We start from the raw sequence: 23,298 nt of genomic DNA on the forward strand, positions 1-23,298 counted from the left end.
TTTAACCTTTAAAAACAAAAATCAGGTGAAGAAAACGATCTCAAAAAGCCTTTGGTTAATAATCTATTCTAACAAGAAAGGGGAGATAGGAAGTGTTAAGTAAGCTCTGTTCTGCGGCTCCGTCTCCTGGAGATGTTCTGCCTGCTATTTTTCACACCTGATAGTTTGCTCAATGGTATGCATCAGGCAAATCAAAACTTCATTATAACCCTGGCTGTCATAAAGAGGGCTGGTGAAGGTGATGGTCCATTTTATTTATTCTGTCTTTCTGTCTCTTTACCCAATACTTTCTGAGATGGTTTACAGAATTGTTGAGAATTAACGTAGACCTGTTCTTATGTAAATACTCCTTAGTCCTCTGGTTCAGAGCAAACTACAAGGAACCAACTTTAAAACATAAAACAATACTGAAGAGAAATGGAGTATTTCAGTGTGATCTCACACCATTTACAAAATTTTTATTTTACATCATCTGATGTCACTGCTTAAAAACTCTTCTCAGAATTTGTTTTTGTGAACTTAATGGCTAAAACGAATTTGTCAGGTTGACCCTGTAATTGCATCTTTCATACCAGCTCGCTCTTCATTTCAAGCTGTTTATGTTTCCTGGATCTGCTTTACAATGCAATACCACATAGGTTAATGAAAACCTTTGGAATTCCAGTGACAGTTAATGAGTGCATTTATGCTGGAAGTTGAGTGCAATAATCAAATGGGGCTTAAAATCACTTTAAACAAGGGGCAAATGATTAATTATAAATAGAACTGTTGGCCGACTAAATTTAATAAGAGATTTGGGGCCAGGCTGATTGTAACACAGAGAATTTGTTGAGTAATGTCTGAGGAAAGCATATAAACACAGCTCCAGATAGAACTTAACTTTCTGTAAAGTGCTGTCCCCAGGTATATTCCGCTTTATGAAATATTAAGTAAACTTAATGACATTAGAAGCACACGGAGATTAGAAAATACTCATCTGTGGTTTTATAAAATAGGGGTGCACTGCATGATTTAATTACTACTGAAGGGGATTATGTGTGTGTGTATGTGTGTATATATGCATATAGAATGTGTATATGTATGTTATATGCTTAAGGATTAGATATTATGTTACTTTTTCTTGGAGATGTTAGGGCAAACTGCTTAGCACTTCTACCTCTATTTTGTATTGATTAAATTCCATGACTCTCCACTGAAAGAAAGCCAGATAGGTTCCTATGTGCTTTTCCTCCTGAATGAGATTTTCGATAGAAACAAATGGTCAGAAAATGCCTCTCAGCGTTTTTATGTCTTGTATGATGCAGGGAGTCTCAGATGAATTTATATGCTTAAGTGATACAAAGAAAAACTGTGTAAGCTCCCCCCACACCTTTTCCTTAACTGCCAAGAAACCCGGAGCTGCTGTAATCAGCTCATCTCAGGTGCCTGTTAACATCTAACCCTCACTCCCGATGGCCTTGCTTGTGTTTTCATTCCTAATTGGGTTCAGTTCTGTAAGCTGCCTTACAGCCCTTTAGAAACCAGGAGGGTACAAACTCCATATAAATTGAATAAAGCTGAAAAACATATTAACCCAACTATGGTTTTATAGCTAATTTACAGCTGCCTCCTCTCGTAATGCATGATTGAATTAATGACAGTCCTGTAACGAAAACACTAATGACATTTGTTTTTAACATTTCCTTAGAAAATAATCATGGGGACATAGAGTGAGTTTAGCTTTAGACCTGTCCTGCTTTTCTGCTACTTTTATGACTTTATGAGATTAAAAGTAAAATTGCTCCCAGGAAGAGCTGGAAGCTTGAGCCTCCTCTGACCACAGCTCTCCGGGGTGGGCTCCCATGCCTCAATGTGTGTTCACATTCCTGTTATGAGCAGAGCTCAAAGGGTAAAGAGCAAATGATTGCATTTCAGCACACTTGTTACCCTGCACTCCGCCTGACTGTGGAGAACTTCTAGTCATGACTATCTGTTTTTGATGCCTCTACAGAATAACTGCCCAGCATCCTCTGCCCAACCAATCAGAATGTAGGAAAATCTACCGATATGACGGAATCTACTGTGAATCTACCTACCAGAAGTATGTTGAAATCTTTGTGAGTCTGCCTTCTGGCCTGTGCATCGGTGCTTGTGGTTGCCAGCTATTCAAATAATATATTTGTGTTATAATCCTTATTTTTATTGACTTTATTGGGGTGGGGAAGCCAAACCAAACAGAACAAAATGAAAACAAACAAACAAACAAAAAATTACCTTTGAAATGGGGGGGGGAGTCTATTATTTTGAAATTGTGGTCTAAAAGTTTTTTTTTAAAATAACTGTATTAAAGCTCATAGGTAAGCTTCTTTATATTGCAATAAACAAGTACTTATGTGCAAGAAAATCTCAGCAAAATACATCGCACAGGTGCTGCGCATCTTAGGGATTTGAAAGGTGTGTTATGTATAAATTAGCTGTCACTTTTTTTCAATCCTGTAATGGAATGATGAGTTGTAATTTGCATAATCCTTTAAGAAGTCAAATTATACTGTCATGTAGCAGACTTAACATGCTAGCTAAGATTTCAGAGCTTTGCAGCTAATTACTATGTACCTTACAGGACAGTTAAATTGAAGTTGAGTCCTCTGTCTTTGCTGCCTTTTGCTCTGTCCATTACTTAACAGCATCCACCCTCTGGGTGATGAGGTATTGTTGCTGCTGCTGAAGTAAACAGGCGGCTCTGGGGAGGCAGTGGCATTTTAGTACAGCGGAATTTAATTTGTGTTGCTTTTGATAAGAAGGAAGTCGTGTTTCTTTGTCACTCCCACCCTCAACCAATGGTGCATTTAGTGTCTTCTGAAAAAGAGTAAAAATATATGCTTTTCAAAACAGTTATGGAATATTCGTTGAAGAGAGATTAATATCAAATTCCCCGATAGAAAATGTAAAGCAATGTCAACACGATTCCCCGGAAGGCTTTAGTCCTTCTGCGGATGTTTTGCAAATAGACTGTAGTGTGTTTCTGTCTTTGTACTTCTTTTGGAGTACAATACCATTTTTGGAAAGAATGAAGTGCTCCCTCCCTAAAAATCCTTTCTAAGATTAGGGTAAAGTTGGGGAGCTCCGCTCTCACCCATTTCTCTCCCTGACAGTGGAGCATCTTCTTTCATGGTGTCCATTCTTCAGACAGTCAGGAAATGCTGGTGGCTGCGAAGGCCAGGGACTGCCGGGGAGTGGATTCTGGAGGCGGCCGGGGCTGTTCCCTGCCTTTGCGGCTGATGACAGTGTTTGAGAATGACTGCATGGGTGCATAGTCACCATGGTTCATCTCTGGCTTCATTTATTGGTTGGTAGTCTGTTCTTTTGTCACCTGAATTTGTGTAACCATTTTCCCCCCCAAATTATTTGAGTCTTTTTTTTTTTTTTGTGGTTCCTGGTAGTTAGGTTTCTATAATTTGTTGGTGATGTCTAGTTTTCATGTGATGTGCAGATACTTTAAGAAGCCTTTTGTTGTGTAGGAAGCAGTCCTTCAAGGACAGACTAAAGCATCAATTGATTGTTGACCCTTCAAATAATGGCTACTAGCAGTCAGCTATTGTTCATTTGTAATTAAGCTAGCTTCACTTGTCTGAAATTACCATCTGCTTGAAAGGCTGAGGCTGGTCAGTGTAAAGTGAGGCGCACGGGTGGGCCCTGAGTTCTTCAGTCTGTAGTAGGCCCCGCCTTTAACCACAGGCATCATCTCAGGGGCTTGTTGTTGTTTTAAGAGTCGCTGTTATTTGCAGTTGAGGTAGACGCAGTCGGCAGCACAGCTGTGACGGCTAGGGAAAGTCACTTGGGGGATATTCATAACAAGGAAATATTGGCAAATAAATGATGAAGAAGGGGAGGAAATCCCCACGATGTTCAACTGGAGCACTGTCACTGAGATGATTAATGGTGGTGTGTGTTTACTGAGGATGCTTAGCGCATTGTCCCTGAGTGTGGTGTGCCCTCCACAGCGCTTGGAGAGAGCTGCAGTGGAAATGGGCTGGTGGGGAGAGCCTCTCGCTTTAGATCTCATTAACTCACCTCTCGCACCTCTGGTTCTTGGGAAGCTGGCGCTAGTGTATGTGATGGACACCGTCTTTTTTATTTCTTTACTAACCGGTATTTACATAGCTCTGCTCTTTGAGAGCCTGAACATGCTTTGTAGGAACCACACATGGCGTCTTTCAGTGCAGTTAGGGATTGTCACCAGGAAGAGGGAAATGGTGATCACTCAGATCTGCGTCCTAGGCGGAGAGGGACAGAAAACCTTGGTGAGCAATAGGCTGAACTTTGATCAGTGATTAGGAAAGACATGTTTTTAGAGAGCCCATGCCAGCTTCTGGTGAAGCAGTGTCTGTCTTGGAAGGCTGTCTAGCCTATAATGTCAAAGCAGTAACCATCCTGATTTGATGACTTGCTTTGAGGCATCGTTTAACAAGTGTGGTTCTTGGATATTTGGAGAACTCGCTTTGCCTTATTGGGCCGCCATACTTACTCCTGTGTATAGTAGCAGCTCAGGTAAATGCCGTATTAGCCTGTCTTCAGTGAGCTTGTAGTCTGTGTTGCTGAAGTGTTTCTGAGCTCTGGGTTGTGACCCAAACAGGAGGTAAGGTTTAATTTAGTGCTAGATGAGAGGGAAGAGAATAATTTCCTGCGTTGTAGGTTAGCACATGTATATTTGTTAAAGCTTCTGTTTTGCTTCTGTCAGCCACGTGTGTAGAATCAACTGCACATCTATACACTGAGTGAGTCAAAGGGAAAAATGCATTTCCTACTTCTTTTCAAATACCCAAAAGAATGAGAAATCCTGTTATGCAGGGTCAGGTAGATAAATATAAATAGAGCGTATGGGCCTGCATCATCATATATCCAGGGAACAGTAGAAAGGCCTCAGGAAGGAAGAGACTGCACCATCCATCTATCACATCCAGGGATGCACAGCAACCAAGTTAGATGGGCGCACCTTGTATCCACCTCTTTCCCCGTGAGGGATGACTTCATGTTGGGTGGGTGGGATTAGAGAAAGTGTTTGCACCACACAGACTGGAAAATGTGTATCATGCCCTCCACAAGTGGTCGCTCATCCTTTGCCAGTGTTAGCCTGTGGCTTTGTAATGATTGTGAAGTTCTAGTGCATTTAGATTTTACCTGAGACTTTTGGAATGGCTAGGACATTTCAATAATATTAAAAGATTAAACAAATACAAGCATAAAAAACCAGTGATTAACTGCTCCTACAGTTCTAATTTGTTATTGAAAATTCTTTCTATTTTAACTGATTTAATAGATTACAATAATATACTTTAATATTTAGCAAACTCATTTATAGATTACTGAATTCGATTGGGATATGCCAATGTTCTTTCCAGATTAAGACAATTGTGTGGTTTTCTGTCTCTAAAGTGTAAAAGTAATAGCAATATAGAATACCAGAAAATGGAAAACAACAGTTTTTATTCATTTATTTAAAAACTTATTTATTTTGTGGGGAGTATCTGAGAGGAATTGGTAGGGAAAGAATGTGATTAAATACATTGGAAGAACTTTTAAAAAAGCCAATCAATAAAGAAATAAGGTAAACTAAAACACAAAATTAAAGATATATAACAATTTATGTTAAATTAATTAATTAATTTCTTGCATTGGGAGAGCATGCCACAGCCCACATGTGAAGATCAAAGGATGACAACTTATGGCAATTGTATCTTGTCTTCTATCATGTGGGTCCCACAGGTCAAATTCAGGTCATCAGGCGTGGTGGCGACTTCCTCCATCTGCTGAGGATGCCTCCATCTCACAGGCCCAAGTTTCATTTTCAAATGAGAACAGGAAAATGTTTGACATTTGAAACATTTATCCACAGGGTACAGCATTGTAGAAATAAGAGAATAAGTATCAAGAATTTTTTTGACCCAGGCCTGGTGGCACGCACTTGCCCTTCCATCACTCGGGGAACTGAGGCAGGATGACCATGCATTCCAGGCTAGTTTTGAACTCTACAGCTTGATACTGTTACAGAAAATCTAAGGGTTGGGGTGGGGAGAGGGATCGTTCTATAATGCATCTGTTCCTCAGGTATGAGAGCCTAACCAGCGCCCATAGAAAGAAAGGGCGTGGTATGGTGACATGTGTGTACAACCTTGTGCTGAGGTGGGAGGAGATGAAGACAGAGGGTTCCTGGAACTCACTAGCCAGTCAGTCAGGCCATTGGTGATCTGTAGCGCCAGGGAGAAACTATGTCTTCAAAAGAAAGGTGGAAAACAATAGAGGAAATTTCAGATGTTTGACTCTGGCCTCCATATACTTATGCACATTTGTACTTTTGGACTCTCATGCATACATGCACTCACATACAGTGCACACATAGACATAGACACACAATCAGAGGTGTGTATGTGTATGTGTGGGTATGTGTAGGGATAGCTCAGTGGTAGATTGATTACCTACCATGTACAAAACCTTGATATGACCTCTAGCACTGAAACAAAGCAGAAGTAGAAGATGAATGTGGTTGGAAGGGTTGAGTTGCAGTTCACCTTAGATAGAGTTGGGCCCTGTGATGGAGGGATTCGCAGGAAAGTAGGATGTCATTTAGGCTGCAGTCAAGAATAGTGATCTCAGGACTGCCATCTGTCACCAGTGTTGCCTGCAGAGCCCTGCAATAGGCAAAAGTTCCGTTCAATGAAGAGGCCCCATCCAGGGGAGCTTGGCTCAGCAGCACAGCTGATGCTGAGGAACCCGGATGGAGAATCAGTTTGTATTTGCCTTAAACTCCTGCCGTCTAAATCAGAAAAGGTTACTGGCAGAGCTGTAAGCTTGGTTTCCTAACTTTCTACTCCACCCCAGGCCACTCCCCTCTTCTGTGAAGTTCATTCCACTTGTCTCCATACATGCTCAGCACATGCTCTTCTCTATGGAGACTTACTCTCTGCACTCCTCACGGCAGATCTGGTGCTCAGTGATAGTTCTCCTAGTCCCAGACCCCTTGAGATATATTGAGATATATTCGGTTGGGGGGGTTTGGGAGGGGGAGCATGTTCATGGAACACTTGGGAGGTCAGAGAACAATTCTGTCCTCCCACCATGAGGGTCTCTGGGGACCCAGCTCATTTCCAGACTTAGGTGCTAAATCCCTTTACTGGCCAAGCTGCCTACCCAGGGCTCTCCATGTTCAATGAGCAAATCTAAAGGGGTGATTCTTTTTCCTTTTCTAAAATAGCACATCTAGAATGTGGGATCTAACCAGGATAACATTTTGCCTGGTCTTGGCCAAGAAGTATTGAGTCTAGAAATGGGAAGAAATGGACAGGGTCCCTAAAGAGGAGAAGGACGGACCTGAGTCATATAGCTGTGTTGTGTCTGGGTGCTAATCACTGTCACATGCCAGCCCAGAGAAGGAGTACAAAGTGTATTTGTCTCATAAGGCAGCTGCAGATATCTGGTCACTTGTGCTGAAGGGGTGGCAAATTCTTTAGCTTGATTGCTTGCTATTATGTGATCTTTTCCATTACATTAGAATAATGTATGCCAGTTGTGTTTGAGGCATGCAATAAAGTGGAATCAAAGAGTCAGAAATAGAATATGAGATTTGTTCAGCGTCCCCCACTCCCTAGAATCTATCTGCGCGTGAGGCCTGACCTCTGTAACGAGAGTGCTTCAAGGCCTCAGGAGAGGCATAGTGATTCGGGCTGAAAGGTGGGCATTCCAGGTGTAGCGTGCTACAATTTCACAAAGCAGGCCTGGGAGAGCAGAGGAAGGGTAGAAGCAGATGACGCTGCTGTGGAAGGGAGAGCAACAGCATCATGCTGAAGGACAGTCACCCTGTGAGAGCCTGGAGGAATGCAGGGGCAGAGGTGTGGCACAGCCTGGGGAAATCACAAAGCCTCCTGTGCAAGGAAGCAGAAAAGGGTGCACAGCTTCATTGACTTTGGGCTTTAAAAGCAAGGCTGTGAGCTTCTGCTTGTGTTAGTTTGAAGTTGTTTTGACTTGCAAACATCAGGGAGAATGTAGTCCGTTCAGAACCTCCCTTAAACTGACTGCTTTGCCTGCTTGAGGAGTCCCATGCATACTTCTCTTTCTTACCACTCATAATTGTAAGTGGTCGAATGCCAGAGAAAAAACAATGCAAGTCAAGGCAGTATGGTTTAGAAGGAAAGTATATTACTTGACTTCACTGGAGTGTATTTTCATTATAAGAGAGGCGACTACTTAATTTTAGGAAGTAATTCGTTAGGGACACACCTGCAGGATGTAGAACCCCACCAACTTGAGAACAGGAAGTAGGTATCCTAGCATGATGGCAGGAATGTAGCTAGAGAGAGCCCCTTAAAGAATGTGTTGAGTGTGGTCACAGGCCCCAGCAGGTGGTTTTGGAGACGGGCAGCTATATCCATGTATGTGTGTTCAGACTTCAACAGTAGCTGGGAATTTGTAGTCACGTGTGAACTGTGGTTGCAGTAAGTGTGTTCACCCTAACAGCGGCTTTTTTTGTGTGTTGTAGGCATATCTTTTAGTGAATCTTTGGACTCGGTTCATGTATCAGAGTGAAAAGAATTATGTCCACTCTGTAATGGCAAGCTACTCATTCTGTGATCACAGATTCATGTGGCAGCATTTGGTCGTTACTGTGGATGACTGAAAGTGGATCTGGGTTGATTCTAGCCCCATGATCATGTGGCGAATGTTGTCTTTTCCCCCATCTTTTTCATTTTTTCTTTTCTTTTGGAGTGGTTCTTTATAAATGTAGATGCAGTGTATTCTGCTCCTGCAACCAGTCAAGGGGAAAAACGACAGCAGAGCCATTTGTCTCTGTAATGCTCAAAGATGGCGGCTGCTCACAGGGTGGAGACCGTGCATCTGTCTGCCTGGCCTCTTTTTTGGCACCACCCAGTTTTGTGGGTGTGTTTTGGTGCATGGATGCACAAGTGGACTATCTGGGAAGTTTCTGGAGCTAAGTTTGCAGGGGAAGCTAGAGGCCCTGTGGTGAAGGCCATGGAAACTGTGATCTGCAGGGATGATTTTACTAGTGTAGCTTGTGTAGATGATTTGGATATTTATTGCTTGTTTTGGAGTGGGGAGATTTTAAATTCCTCTGGCAAGAACCACAAATAAGCTGATTAGTGAGGAGATTTGCAGCAGAAAAAAAAAAAAAAGGTCTTTCTCTGCCAGCTCACTATTATTTTCATCTAGAGATAGTCCAGTATTGAAGTGTGGAAATCCTGCAGGAGGCTGTGTGTGCTGCTCAGAAAGGCATGGCAGGTTGCAGGAACACACGCCCTCATAAAATCCAGACACACATGCAGGACAGTAGCTGCTAAGTTACTTGACAAGTTTTGGGCTCCTGCACAAACCTGATCTCTCACCGGCCAGCTCCGAGGCACCACTGTCTGGCTTCCTGAAAAAAAAAAAAATTCTGTGTATTGTTTATTGAGATGCTTAGCTCTAGTTCTCAAAGCCAGGAGAGGGCTGGGTGCTTTGAGGATTTCGGCCCGTGGGCCAGAAAGTGAAGAAGGCTGCTTTGGTGGTTTCCCATTAGCAAGCTTGAGATCTCTGTGAAATACACGGAATGGGGAATTCTTTGGTGCTTGAGGTTTATGTCACAAAATGGACCATCACTGCAATATTCTTAGAACTAATCTCCCACTGCCCTCACTCAGCACAGTTGCAGAGGTCCCTCAGGCCTCAGTCTTTTGCTTGCCCACACATGTTACCATGCTGTCCTCCTCTCTAGCTGTTAATTGTTGCTGCCGTACTTTCGCATTTCTACTGATGTAACCTCTCACCGCAGCACCATTTGTCTGGCGATTCCCTGTCAGGGATGCTCCTGGTGAATCACAGCCCAGTGCTATCCTGCCTTGAAACTGGAATCACACAAACAACCTCTTGATGATTCTTCTCTTCATTTCTGCTCTCAGCTCCATTAAGAGAACACTTTTAAGGGCAAAACTGAGTCAGCATGGCTTTATAGGGTACAAAGCCTCCTGTCATGTGTGTATTGGGGGCATTTGGATGTCCTGGTGAAGACAGCGCTTAGAGCAGTGGCAGAGGCTTGTTGCTCTGGGGAAGCAGCCTGATCTCCCAGGGACTTCCTGTGGGGAATAAGGAGGTACAGGTGCAGCATCTTGGGGCCTCATCCCCTGGAGAAACTTTTCAGGTGTCCTCAGTCTGTAATTGGGGTCTGTGGCAGTGGCAGGCTTCCGATCCCCACACTTTGGTGAGGGGAGTGTTGGAGTGAGGCAGCATACAGTGATGATGAATAGACAAGGGGCGTTAGGGGAGAATTTCACCACCTTCATGTCTGTGTTGACTGGTTTCCCATATACGTCGACAGACGAGGGTGGTGCTGGAAGAACAGAGACTAGCATGATGCAAACAGTATTCTGTGGTTTTCAGGCATTTTTGTAATTGATCCGCTTGTGCTACTTAAAGTAGGTAATATTCTGATTTGTGCTTGGGAGATGTGGAGGCTCAATGAACTCAATTTGCTAGTTCACACAGCTAATAAGGCACAATCTAGTGAATTCAGATACATTGGAGAGGGAGCAAGGAAGGGGAAGAGGGGAACAAAGGGAGAGAAGGAGGAAAGGATGGAGAAAGGGAAGGATGGAGAGGAGAGAAGAGAATGAGAATCCTATCTGCCACCTTTCACCCCAGCCCTTGGAGCAGAATGATGTTTTACTTCAGACACACGTTGCTCTCTATTAAAAGCTGCTCTGTTCAGAACTGTCTGCAAAAGGCAAGACCCAAGGAAGAACCAGGATGTCCCTACAGAGGAGGACAGGCCCGTCCTGTTGACTATGAGTCATTTAAAGACCACCTGGCCAGCGTCCTGTGCGTGTGACACTATACACACCTGCCTAAGAACTACAGTTCCTTTGATGTGGAACACCTCTAAAGTCTACACCGCAGTGAGGGCACAGAGTGAGATGGGGCCCAGATTTCAGCTGCCTCTTGCCCGACTCCAGTTTTGTCTTTAGGCTCTGCATTCCTCCATAAATTCCACTTTACCTCAGCCCCCATCGGTAAGAGCCAATAGGTTTGTAAGCACATCCACGGAAATATTTAATTGATCTTCAAAGCATCATGGTGTGCTATGTGTTGCATCTATTTGTTTATTGAACAAAACAAACTGGTGCCGTGGCTAAGTGCTGACAAGGCCGGCCTGTCAATCAAGACTTTCCCCTTCTCCCACTCTAAGTTTTCTACATGACAGTGTAACCATTCCTTGGAAAGAGACCACAATGCCTTCCCCAGAAAGCTCCTCTCCTAGTTTGCACTTCTCTTGCTTTAATTTTTGTGGTCATTCTAACTCACTTCTGGAATTATCATTCATTCTGCCTCTTTTGACTCCAATCTCCTGTTTAGAGCTTTGGAATTACTTACTTTCACATTTTCCAAATTCAGGGCATCATTTCATCCCTAGATTGTTACAAACTCCAAATTAGTCTTATTTATTTTCTTGACCTACTTGGTGCAGACAGATAAATATCTGATCCCAGGTATCCAGTATTTTATGCTAACCAGTGCACAGCTCCCCTTCCTTTCCGGGATACCTTACACAGAGTTACCAGATTCAGGGTTGTTTTCAACCTCCCTTCTTGCTCAGAGTTACTGCTCATTCTTACGCATGGTATCTAGAATTTCAGCTAATGGTTCAAAGCACTCCTGGCCCTCCTTCAGTCCCCTTTGCTCTCTGGCCTCCACAGGCTGCCTCAGTGTCTGTCCACGGATGCAGCCACAACTCAGACACTAGCTTCTTGCCTTTGTTTCCTTCTCTGAAAAGCCTCTCTAATTTTACCCACAGTGGTTTTTCTCTCTCTTAGTTAAATGCTAACTGAGTACCTTCGATCAGAAGGAAGTATTGTTTGGGACACTCTAGTGAACAAAGACAATAATCCTTGTGCTCAAGGCTAGGTGGCATTGGACTAGGCCGCATACACCAAGCATGAAGAATGAAGGAGAATGCGGTGTTTCAGATAGTGGTTGAGGCCATGGAACAGAAACAAGTTAGGGAAGAGTTAGGCCTTCTGGAGCAAAGGAGGGCTGGCCCTGTTATAAAGATGGCATTTGGGCAACCACTATAAGGAAATGACTGAGATGGGCATTTAGCTAGCCAGAATGAAACGTTCAAGGTATGATGAGCATTGGTGGAAAGGCCCTGAAGCTGAGGAGTTGCTAATGTACTCATCACTGAGGAGCTGGTGTGCAATGTGTAAATGAGCAAGTGCAGTGTCTTCAGTACGCTGAAAGCTGGTAGCCTCAGAAGGCCCTGTAATAGACCTGAGCCTGGCCGCCAGCTGAGCATACCTTCAGGGGACAAGAATGGGGCAGGGACCTGGATGGGGCCTCCTGTCATAGTTTCAATATCATGCTGCAAATATAGTAGAACTGGTGGGAAGAACTTGGACTATTTTTTTAGTTATTTTCCTTCCTTCCTTCCTTCCTTCCTTCCTTCCTTCCTTCCTTCCTTCCTTCCTTCTCTCTTTCTCTCTCTGTCTCTATTACTTTGTCTCACATACTCTCTGTCTCTTTTTTTTTTAAAAGACTTTGTCTTTTTTAAAAAGACTTTGTCTTTTTTTAAAAGACAAAGTCCTATATAGCCTTGGCTAACCTGAAACTAAATTTATTTATTTCTAATTTTCATTTATTTTTATTTTTATCTTCTAAGACAGGGTTTCACTATGCAGACTTGACTGGCCTAGAAGTTACTGTGTAGACCCAGGCTAGCCTTGAACTCATAGAGATCTGCCTGTCTTTGCTGCCCAAGTGCTGGGACTAAAGATATGTGCACCTGTGTCTGGGAAAGATATTTTTAAAGGCAAAGTTGATTTTCTGATAGATGAGATGAAGAAGAATATGAAAGAAAAGTTAAGTCAAGATTAAATCCAAGTTTAAACCCCAGCATATCATTTATTCTTTCACATATATTCAGCATTCAATCATATATGTGCAAGTTTATTCTTCAAGAAGATCACAAACTTAAAGATGAAGAGTTGGATAATACTAGAGGGTCTATGAGCAATACGGTTAAATCATGCATTCAGTCACCCTTCACTCTTTGAAAGTCTCCTTGGAAGGGACTGTTTCGCTGGAGGATGACAGTTGGGGTGCCACAGTGTGTGGGTGAGTGTCCAGGCTCTGTTGAGATAGCAAGCCCTACATTTATTCTGTATTTTCTGGTTCATCTTGAACATGTTACACATTCTCTGTACTTGTTTGTATTTTCTTGTAGTCTTCCAGGGCTTACCACGAGACCTCATGAACTACTAAATACCAGAACATCAGAGTAGTATCTGGCACATACTTGGTACTCAATTACTGCTTTCCATTCTTAAGTAGGTACTCAGGAAAATTTTTGTTGAAAGAAAATCTTACATCTGGAGTGACCCTTCCACACACACACATACCCCTTAGCCATCCATACTCCAGACCCACTGAGATGCAAGGCTAATGTGTGAACACGCTCCTGCAGTGAGCTTTGCTCTCTTGTCCACAGTAGAAAGATAACAGGTTGCATTGTGATCAGTCTTGTTCCCTGCCTCCTGCTGGCGATGGTAATGGAGGTTGGTCAGCATCCTTTCTGGCTTCATTTGATTGACAGACTATCAAACAACATTTAAGTATCTCATACATAAAAATATTAGTGTTTTCTTATTTTTGGCTTAAAATGTTGAATGTGTATTAAAATGAGAAAAATAATTTTCAGGATAGATATGACTTTGCTAGTACATAAAAGCGATGAGATCACATCAGAGAGGGGATAATATTTTTTGCCCTAACACAGGAAATTACTGTTTTCCCTCCATGTTTATACCTTGATGCCTAATATCTTCCTTCTTCTTTTTCTTCCCCATCTTTTATTTGAGCACGGTTGTTGTCACCTTTATCCCTCTTATCACTAGCAACTTATTCGGCTCCCAATCTAGGAAGGCACATGCATTGCTGCTCTGGAACTCAGGCAGACTCTTAGCATCAGAGGGCTTTGAAGAGCAGTTTTATTCTGTGTTCCTTGTGCCTGGCACTTGAGGGGGGCACTCAAATTCTGTCTGCACTCAGTATTCCTGGACCCATTTCATGCCTCCGATGTGGCCACGAATGGAGACAGTGGCTGTCAATGAGTATCAGGCAAACATTGAACAGGAGAGCTGTTTGGATTAACTTTGTGGCTCATTAGAGTAGCGTGAAGTCTGAACAGCTCCGTCACTCATGGACATAGTAAGTGGCGCGAGGGTCAGGCTGAATTAGAAAGCTAGGCTTCTGTTTTTTCCTGTGCCCGGGGCCGCGTTAATGTCGTGTTGACAGGTGCAGCAGTTCAGGGGATAAACTAACTGATACTTGTTTTTTATTTATTCATTCATTTTTGTTTGTTTGTTTGTTTTAGCATAGCATGAGGGTGGGAAAAGCATTTTACCAAGTATGATTAAAGTGTACTTTGTGGCATATAGTTAGAAATCTATTAAAGTAGGTTTATGATAAAAATGTGGTCTGTAAATGTATGTATCTTCTTATCTTTTTACGCAGGTTCAAATACCTTTGTCTAGTCTATAATATAGTTATGACAGTGGGAGAGTGAAATTCTTGTTTTAGTGTGTGTTTGGAAGAAGGAATTTTTGCCTCTCTATGTTTTCCTAGGTTGTTCTTTGCTACTTAATGGTACAGCTTAGCCACATGACACAGGTCCCAGAAGAGCGGCCGTAGTTGACTTGCTGTCAAATGATTCTGACCCAACTGTTGAACCTCATGATAAATTAATGGTTTATCATCATTAGGAGCAACATTACCATTAGTAATTAATATTTTGAATTCTCGTAAAAGAATATGAATAAAGCTTGGTAAAAGACATGGGTGGTGTTGAATGGAAAGTATTTCCAGACCAACACTTCCATGGTCACAAGAAGACAAAGATGTAAACTATGTATACACATGCTTAGGAGGTTCTAGTCAGTGGTCAAAGAGGCCATTCTGAAATATTTTCATAAGCTAAGCCTTTCAGAATAAAGTGTTTGGTTTAGATCATGATGAGCTATAGCAGTGGTTCTCAATCTATGAGTCATGACCCCTTCGGGGTCAAACAACCCTTTCATAGGGGTTGCATATCAGATAACCTACGTATCAGATATTCATATCATGAATCATAACAGTAGCAAGGTTATAGTTATGAAATAGCAACAAAATAATTTTATGTCTGGGAGTTACCACAACCCAAAGGTCGCAGCTTAGGAAGGCTGAGAACTACTGAGCTATAGAAACAGTCAGAAAATGATGTGTAATAATCCAGGTAAAACAGCCAAAGTGGAAATACCTCTTTTATATGTTTTAGAGCAATGGGTAAAGAATAGGAATTTTGTGACACTTTCAATATATAATTGCAGTGCTTTTGAGTTTATTTAATTAGCTGCATAAATTCCACTGCTTTTGTTTAGCACATACAAACCATAAAAGTACAAAATCTCTGTATAGTCTCTTGATCAATGTCTTAATTTTATGTGTGGCTTAAGTGTTAGTTCTGTATAGCTTAGTCAAAATATATACATAAATGTAAGATTCTTTCATTCTAAAAATTATATGAATAAAGCCAAAATTACAAAGTAGTTCTACCAATCAGGGCTGCAAATGCATGTTTCTATCAAACTTCTGAAGACTGCATTATGATTGGAACCTTTAAAAGTGTTATAATTCTGACTTAATGAGCAGTGCCAAATAGTAATATTTTTGCCTTCAGTTATGGTTGATGGGAAAATCATTTCCCTTAAAAAGGAAAGATTTAAAATTTTGTTTGGAAGTTGATCTTCGTTACACAAGTTACACAAAGTTCAAAATCTGTCTGTGAAACTAGGCCTGTGGTTCACTCATGGAGGGCTTTCCTAGCTTGTGGGAAGCCCTAGGCTCAACCCTCAGTTAGTTGACTCTGTTGGTCTTCTTGTGGAGCTCCTGTCACATCCGGGTCCTTTTCTCTTTCCTCCCACTCTTCTACAATTACCCTGTGCATCACCCAGTGTTTGGCTGTGAGTCTCAGCACCTGTTTTGGGGCACTGCTGGGTAGCACCTCTCAAAGGACAACCCTGCCAGGCTTCTGTCTGCAGGCTTAGCAGAGCATCGTTCATAGTGTGAGGAGTTGGCACTCACTGCTAGGGTGGGTCTTTGGTGTGAATATTTATTTATTAAGGAAGTACTTACCTCTCTTTGGGGGCTGTAGGCAGCTCACGTGTTAAGTTTCAGGGCAGCTGGGGGAGATAACTGACTCCCTAATTATTCAGTGAATGCCTGGAAAACACTAGGTATTGCTTTAGCATCTCAGTGTTTGGTGGTGAACAGGGTACCTGGAGTCCTGTAGCATGGAGATGGTGTGTAATCAAGAAGGGCAGACAATATGTGAACACATAATGACTGGAAAAAGGAACGTAATTGGGACAGAGAGCTGACAAATGGTTTTGAGACAAAACAGGACATGGGAGTGTCTTAAGAGTGGCCTAATTCTCACAACTTTCTTCATGTTCAGAAAGGCAACATCTGTTGTTGTGGGGGAGCAGGGAGTATTCTTGAAGAAGGCAAGTCTTGAAGCTGACCTTGAAAGATGGGAACGAATGAGCTGTGCTTGTGTATGCCATGGAGGCTGGGAAAGGCTGCTTCTGCTTTTCTGCTCAGGTTTGGCTAGATGAGAACAAAGCTGATGTGTCCTGATGAAGAAGTAAGGAATGTGGATGTAGTTTTGTGTGTGTTTCCAATACACTGTATGCTGGAGTCAAAGAAACATGGAGTATGTGGGCTATTCTGGTGTCTGTGTTTGTATGGACTATGTAGGAAGGAGGACAGCTGAAAGGCCAAATGATAATTGTGACTGTGTTCAATTTTTGTCTGCAAGGACAGATGACTTCAAGACTTACTGACGGGCTTCTGTGTGAACTCTCTTCTGTGAGTTGCTCTTCTGAGTCATGTGTGGTGGAGACAGTTCTCAGGATGACAACTTTTTCAGCAGGATTTGTTCAGGGAGCAGATCTTTAATGTATTGGTAGAGCACCAAAAAGAATTCTGGAGATACTGTTGGGCACTCACAGGCAGTTAAAACGGTTCTATAGATTAATCACACGATGTGGTAAGTGGTTAATTTCAGTTACATGAGAGAAACAAATGCACATTAATGTGACAGGAAAGGTGGAAGCTGGTGATCATCAAATGCATGAACTTCAGGCCTGTCTTTGAAATAAGCTGCCACCTGTGCAGGAAAACACACCATATTTCAGTGTTGACTGAATATGAAAACTTTAAGTCAGGGATTGCTACTAGTGGAAAGAGCATGTGTAGTTAGTGCTCACTATTTGAAAACCACCACATTAAGGAGAGTCTATATCGTAAATTTCTTCCGATCCATTATTTATGAACTCTAGGATTTGTTCTCATTATCTTATTTCTCCCATCTTGGTGAAGGGAACAAATCTTGCTTTAATAATTTCCTTAGAACTTGTAATTAAAGTATTGAATTTTATTTCCTTCAATATACAAGCCCCATCTGAGAGATGACCCATTACATAGGAAGTGTTTTTTATCTTTTATAACATTAGTTACTGGGGCACCGGGGCTAAACCTTTTTTTTTTTTTTTAGGAATCATGACAAAAATATTTTATGGTTTGTAACTGGGCTCATCTTTATCATATTTATTGTTATATCCAGTGTTTTATTTCGTAAAACTATCAAGACTATGGATATTGTTTGTGGTGCTCTACATTTTTGGTCAAACTCTGTGCTTTAAAACAGCATGGGGAATCACTCTATTATCACATCTAGAATCTTAGCTTGCATCATTTCAAACTGTCTTTGGAATTGGCATTTCAGTTTCTCGTTTTATATCTATTATTGTGAAGTTCGTTGTGAGTTTCCTCTCTAAGGAATACCCCCATACCCTCCTCACCTTGAGTCTCAGCTCAAGAAGCCGATGCCACTAGAGTCTGACTGGTACCTATCCTCCCACAGGGCGGCTGGTCACGGTGTCTGTGGTTCACTTGGGAGCCAACTGCTAGGTACAGGAATACATTTTATAGCCACTTTTTTAAATTGGTTAAAAATGCTTAGAAAATGACATCAGTTGCACTAAATATCATGCAGCTTTGCTGGTGAAAGGGGAGAGAGTTTATGTAGACATTAATTTAATTTATGTAATGTTAGTTAAGGGAGGTGGTGGTATATGAATGCTACTGTTAATTAAGAATTCAGTAAGTCTTTAACAAACAATTTTCAAAGTCCACAGACATATACTTTGCCTAAGAAGTAAAAGTTTTAAGTTTAAGAATTTTTGGCATTTCAATACCTGCCTACATTGGTATTTCATTATTTGGAATAGTAAGAGATGGAATTGTATTAAAGATTTAATTTAGTATTAAAATTATTCTATTTAAAAGGGTTTCTGTGGTTATATATTTCTATGACAGTGACTATCGAGCTTTAAAATATTTAAGTGATTAAAGTATCACAAATTTTGTAAATAACACATACTTGATATTTATAATTATCACTAGAATTCAAACACTGTGAAAGGGGTATTTTCTTAATATAAATTCCTTATAGCTTATATTTCTAATACTCCTTTCAATCATAAAACAAACAAACAAATAAACAAACAATCAAAAACCCTGAAAACCAAGGTATTTTAATTTTTTAATAATGGGACAATTTATAATGCTCAGAAGCTAATAAGAGATAAAGCTCCTGCTTCAAGGAAAACGGTACAGGAGACTTAGGGAGCTGCCGGGAGGCTAGTGTGGGAGCCCTGCATTAGGAGACAGAGAGTTTCCTGCTCAGAAGCCACCTGGTTCCCTAGCTGGGGATTTTATCTTCCCACAGGTGCCAATTTGCTAATCCCACCGACAGGAGCACAGGCTACCAAGTAGCTGACAGATAGAGACTGGAATTATTTACTAGGTTATTTCATGCTATTTGTTAACAATTTTTACCTTTGTAAATTGATTCCACATAATCCTTACAGAGTAATGCTCCTCCTTTCTGGAAGACATATAGATAATATGGAGCTTCTGTGAAGGCTTTCATGCCACTGAAAAACTGATTTTGTTGTAGCAAAACGGAGGAGCAGGAAGATTATATTAGCATAGACCCTGGGCCATTTGCGTTCCCATCGGGTACTGAGTATAGCTGATATGACATGTCTTGCCTTCAACAGTTGTTTTAACAAGATATCCTTCATATACAATATGCTAAGCTGAAAGGCATAACTGAGTAATGCCAGAAAGAAACACTGTTGGCAAAATTCTTGACTTTCATCTTTATCTGATTAATCCAAAGCAATGTGTTACTTACAAGAATGCATTTTCAACTGAATATATACGATAGAATATTTATTCTTTTAAATATCTATAACTTCACAAGAACGAATTTTTGGAGTGGAGATTTTAGTTCTACAGCAGTTTCCTGAAAGCCATCCAGGATTATAGGTGTACTGTATAAGGAAGCAGTGGAATATATATTCATGTAATAAGCGTTTCAAGTACCCATTAGGTACAAGGCACCGGTAGGAATCCGGCGGTGGACCAGACATGGAAAGGTCTGTTTATGTGACTGTGAGGTTCAGACAGGTTGCAGGTGGACCAGCGAGAGACACGCAAAGCGGTGGGGAGTGCTGTGGTGTGGCCAGAAAGGCCTGACTGAGAGAGCGACGTTTAGATGGTGGCGTGAGCCGTGCGAGGACACGGGGCGCGGGCAGTCACAGACCCTCTGGCCTTGGCAGCCTCCGCGCCACCCATGTCAGCTCTAGCCGAGGATGTGCTTCCTCGCTCTGGGTTTATGTTTTCTGTGTAATGGATGGCTCATTTTATAGTGTTCTGCATTTTTTTTTAACTTGGGGTGGTGTGTGGGGAAGCATATATTCTGAACTCACTGGGTGAAAAGTGATATGAATTATTTAGAAGAAAACATAAAAAATCAAGTTTCCATAAATATTCCAAATTGCACCTTAACAAGAAACTGTGTTTTGTAAATGTTTAAAAGTGTAAAAGAAAGCCTTTCCATCTAAAAATGGCATCCTTACTAATTTACTAATTAACACTTTCCCTCTGCTTAGCACTTTTCAGGACCTGATTTAATTACAGTTTCTAGCACCTTAAAGAATGTTTTAAAGGGAGCCAGGGCTGCCTTGCTGAAACATCGCAGTCGGGGTTTTTCCCCCCACCCCTTTGGCTCAAGTTTGCGTGAAATAGATAATTTCTTTTCACTGCCAGACTCTTTCTTAAAACACGTGCAGTTCTGGTACTTGCGGCTGCGACTCTGGCTGCCTCGGGGTGTGTCAGCTGAGCCTTGCCTGTATCGCTCCCCAGGGTGGAGCTCACTGACCACTTATTTAATAATATGCAAGGAATTCTGACTTTGAGCCTGGAAGTAAAGTGGAGGAGGCTCTTATTCTCCCATCTTTCCAACTTGGAGGGCCTTGTATTTGATTGGCTTTCTGATTCCTCTTGGAAAGGTGCCAGTACTGTGACTTAGGATCACTTGGTCACGTGAATATCAGCGCCCCAGTGAACAGCCAGCACGTAATCCACAATTGTCCCATAAATGGTAGAAAGTAAGATGTAGCTTAAGAAGTGGCAGAATGGTTAAGAGTGCATGAGAGAAATTTTCTCCTTGAGTAAAATAGCTTTAGTATAACATACTTGACAAATATGTCCCCATTTAAGGTACAGTGGGAAGAAATTCTCAACAAGCAAAAATTATTTCTAAGTATCCGTTCCTTCCAAGAGAATTCACATAGAGATATGCGTAACAGCATGCAGTATCACAGTTTTCATGTTTCTTATGCCATTAAAATTTGGAGAATTTAAAGTGGCTCTAGAGTTAGGCATCATATGGGGCCAATTAGGTTTGATATCAGAAAGTAACTGAGAATGATGTAAACCAGCATTCGCAGTGACTCTATCACCTCGGAAAACATGTAGCTGCTCTTCCTCTGCTAATGGCCTTGCTTCTCTGTGAGGTACAAACATGGCCTGGCTGGTGCTGGGGTTGCCCATGCGCCTGAGGACACAGATCAGCACGCCTGAGCACTTGTGCGTATTGTGGGGGCTATTTTAAGAAAGAGTCACATCACAGTGCACTCCTTCCCCTATTCTCCAGGTGGCCACTGTGCTCTCTGTTGGCACATTTGCCTCCCTGAATACTTCACTTGCACCCTGCATTTCAGACAGCCAAGCACTGAGTACTTCCTGTGTGCTTATCACTGCCGACAGGGGAAGATTCCAAACTTTAAAAAACATGTTTCTTACTCACCAGAATATTCTGCACGTTCTTGCTGGGGAGAAGGTTTCTATTAAGGATCGATGTTTCTGAACGTAGCATATAGTTCTCTTCTAATGTTAGTTTACAAAAATGAAGCAAGACCCCAATTTATGAGATGGTTGAGAAATAACCAAGGATAGGGGACAAGTGTCACAGTCAGTGTTCCCATGGGAAGAACAGTACAGGTCAGAGGAAGATGGAATCGGAAGCTGGAGAGATTTCCTTTAAGAAAATGAAAGTTTTGAGTTCACCTAGAAGTTTTGAGGCCTTTGCCAAATGTTCAAAGTGAGAGAGCCACATGAGAGGAGCAAAAGTCTTGAAGCAAAACTGGGCATTCTCTGGTTACTTTCTAATGGGAGCCTCGTGGTCTGAGCGAAGAGGTTACAAGCAGGGAGCGCATCAGGAAGCAGCTAAGCTGTTGTTTGGCAGGGATCAACGCCAGGGCATTGAGCATGTCAGGCGAGCACCCTGCCACAGCGCTGCACCCTGCCCAGGCTTCAGTCTCCCCTTTGCTTCTGTTTCTACTTTGCCTTGGTGCCTGCTTCACAGAGAGAACGTGCCCTTCCTCCTGAATGTTCCCTGTCTGTGTATCACTCCCGCAGCACCTCTTGTAGGCTATTAATAAGCGCCATTTGAAAAATGAGTTAGCTCCCAGGGGTCTTCTTTACTAATGGTGTACATTGTTAACGAGCCGGTGTGTACTATGAGCTTATTAGAAGGGAACTATGCCAGGAACACTTCCCCATCCTACTTGTCAGAAGGCTGATCCTAAAGCGTATACACCAAAGAGACTGACTTCCTGGAGCACAGTCTGGGAGTCATGGATGAGGAATCACACTCTCACTTCAGAACTTGTAAATAAACTCATAACAGTCAGTATGGACATGAGAGTTGAAACATCTCCCCAGTTTAAGGGAGGAAAAGAGGCCAAGTTCACCCCAGCTTATCTCTGGAGAACATTACCTTCATGTGAGGCCACCAGCTGCCAAACAGGAACTGGTGCTCCGTCCCCACTTTCAGTCTGCTGCTTTGCATTGCTGTTGCTGCTCTGTATCCCAATAGAAGTGATTTCAGCGTTCTGCAAAGAGGTTGCTTTGTGTAAGTAGACACTGCCTTCCTTCCTAAGTGAAAAGAACCATCATCGTGCTCTTCTCCAGACTCGCATTTACTTCAACAGTCTCTGGGTACTGAAGATTCAGATGCCCTGGTCTAAATTATCTTCAACTACTTTGTGTCCAGAATCTAAACTGGATCCAAGATTGCTGTGGTCCAGGGTTAGTGAACTGGTCCTTCTACCTCTCACTCCTCATTTAGCAGGACAGTCAGGACTTGCTGTTTACTCTCATAAGGGAGCCACTTCTTTACAGCTCTGGGTGTATATGAATCAATTTATATTGAGCTACTTTGTGTGATAGTCCTTGGGGCACACTTGTGTATTTTGGGTTATTCTGGTGTGAACAAAATGGAATGCTCTGGCGGGCAGACTAACGTTGTTACCATAGACTGATTTATAGGACTTTTTCCTGGACAACCAAACTTGCAATGATTTCTCTTTAAAGATTTGTTAAAAGATCAATTGTCCCCAATGATTGGCCATGCCAGTGAGAAATAAGCACTGTTAAGGCATCCATGAAAAGGAAAATTGTGTTATCAACACAGTTGGCATTTGACTAGTACTGACCAAACAGCCCAATGAGAACTGGGACAGAAGCTAATTGAAAAGCTTAAGATGGATTCTCATTTGTGTTCCTTTAACTAATGACATTTGTGAGAGTATTTTGATTTGTTTGCCACAGAAGGTCTAGTTTAATAAAGGAGGAGGCCTGGCAGGTGGAAGGCACATATAGTTGGAACTGGTAAAGTCCAGCTGACTTTGGAAGGTCCCTGAAATGTGCATTTTCTCAAGATTTCGCTTGGAAGTTTGATACAAAAGCTGTCGCAGACCTTGTCCCACCTGGGTGCAGCTTCTTGTTCCAGCAGAGTAGAGTTGTTTGTATTAGTTGTTTGTATACAGT

The 23,298-nt window shown here is 42.0% G+C and overlaps 1 protein-coding gene across 1 annotated transcript in view; it reads left to right on the top strand.

The window, feature by feature from the left end:
- Nucleotides 1–23,298, top strand: part of Npas3 (neuronal PAS domain protein 3) — an 852,204-nt gene that overhangs the window by 111,330 nt on the left and 717,576 nt on the right. Inside the window, 1 exon segment of the mRNA XM_060387500.1 lies at nucleotides 1,991–2,080. Within this exon segment, the coding sequence (XP_060243483.1) occupies nucleotides 1,991–2,080 (90 nt within the window).

The sequence above is a fragment of the Meriones unguiculatus genome, chromosome 7 (genome assembly GCF_030254825.1).
Source record: "Meriones unguiculatus strain TT.TT164.6M chromosome 7, Bangor_MerUng_6.1, whole genome shotgun sequence".
In the NCBI taxonomy this organism is placed as follows: domain Eukaryota; kingdom Metazoa; phylum Chordata; class Mammalia; order Rodentia; family Muridae; genus Meriones; species Meriones unguiculatus.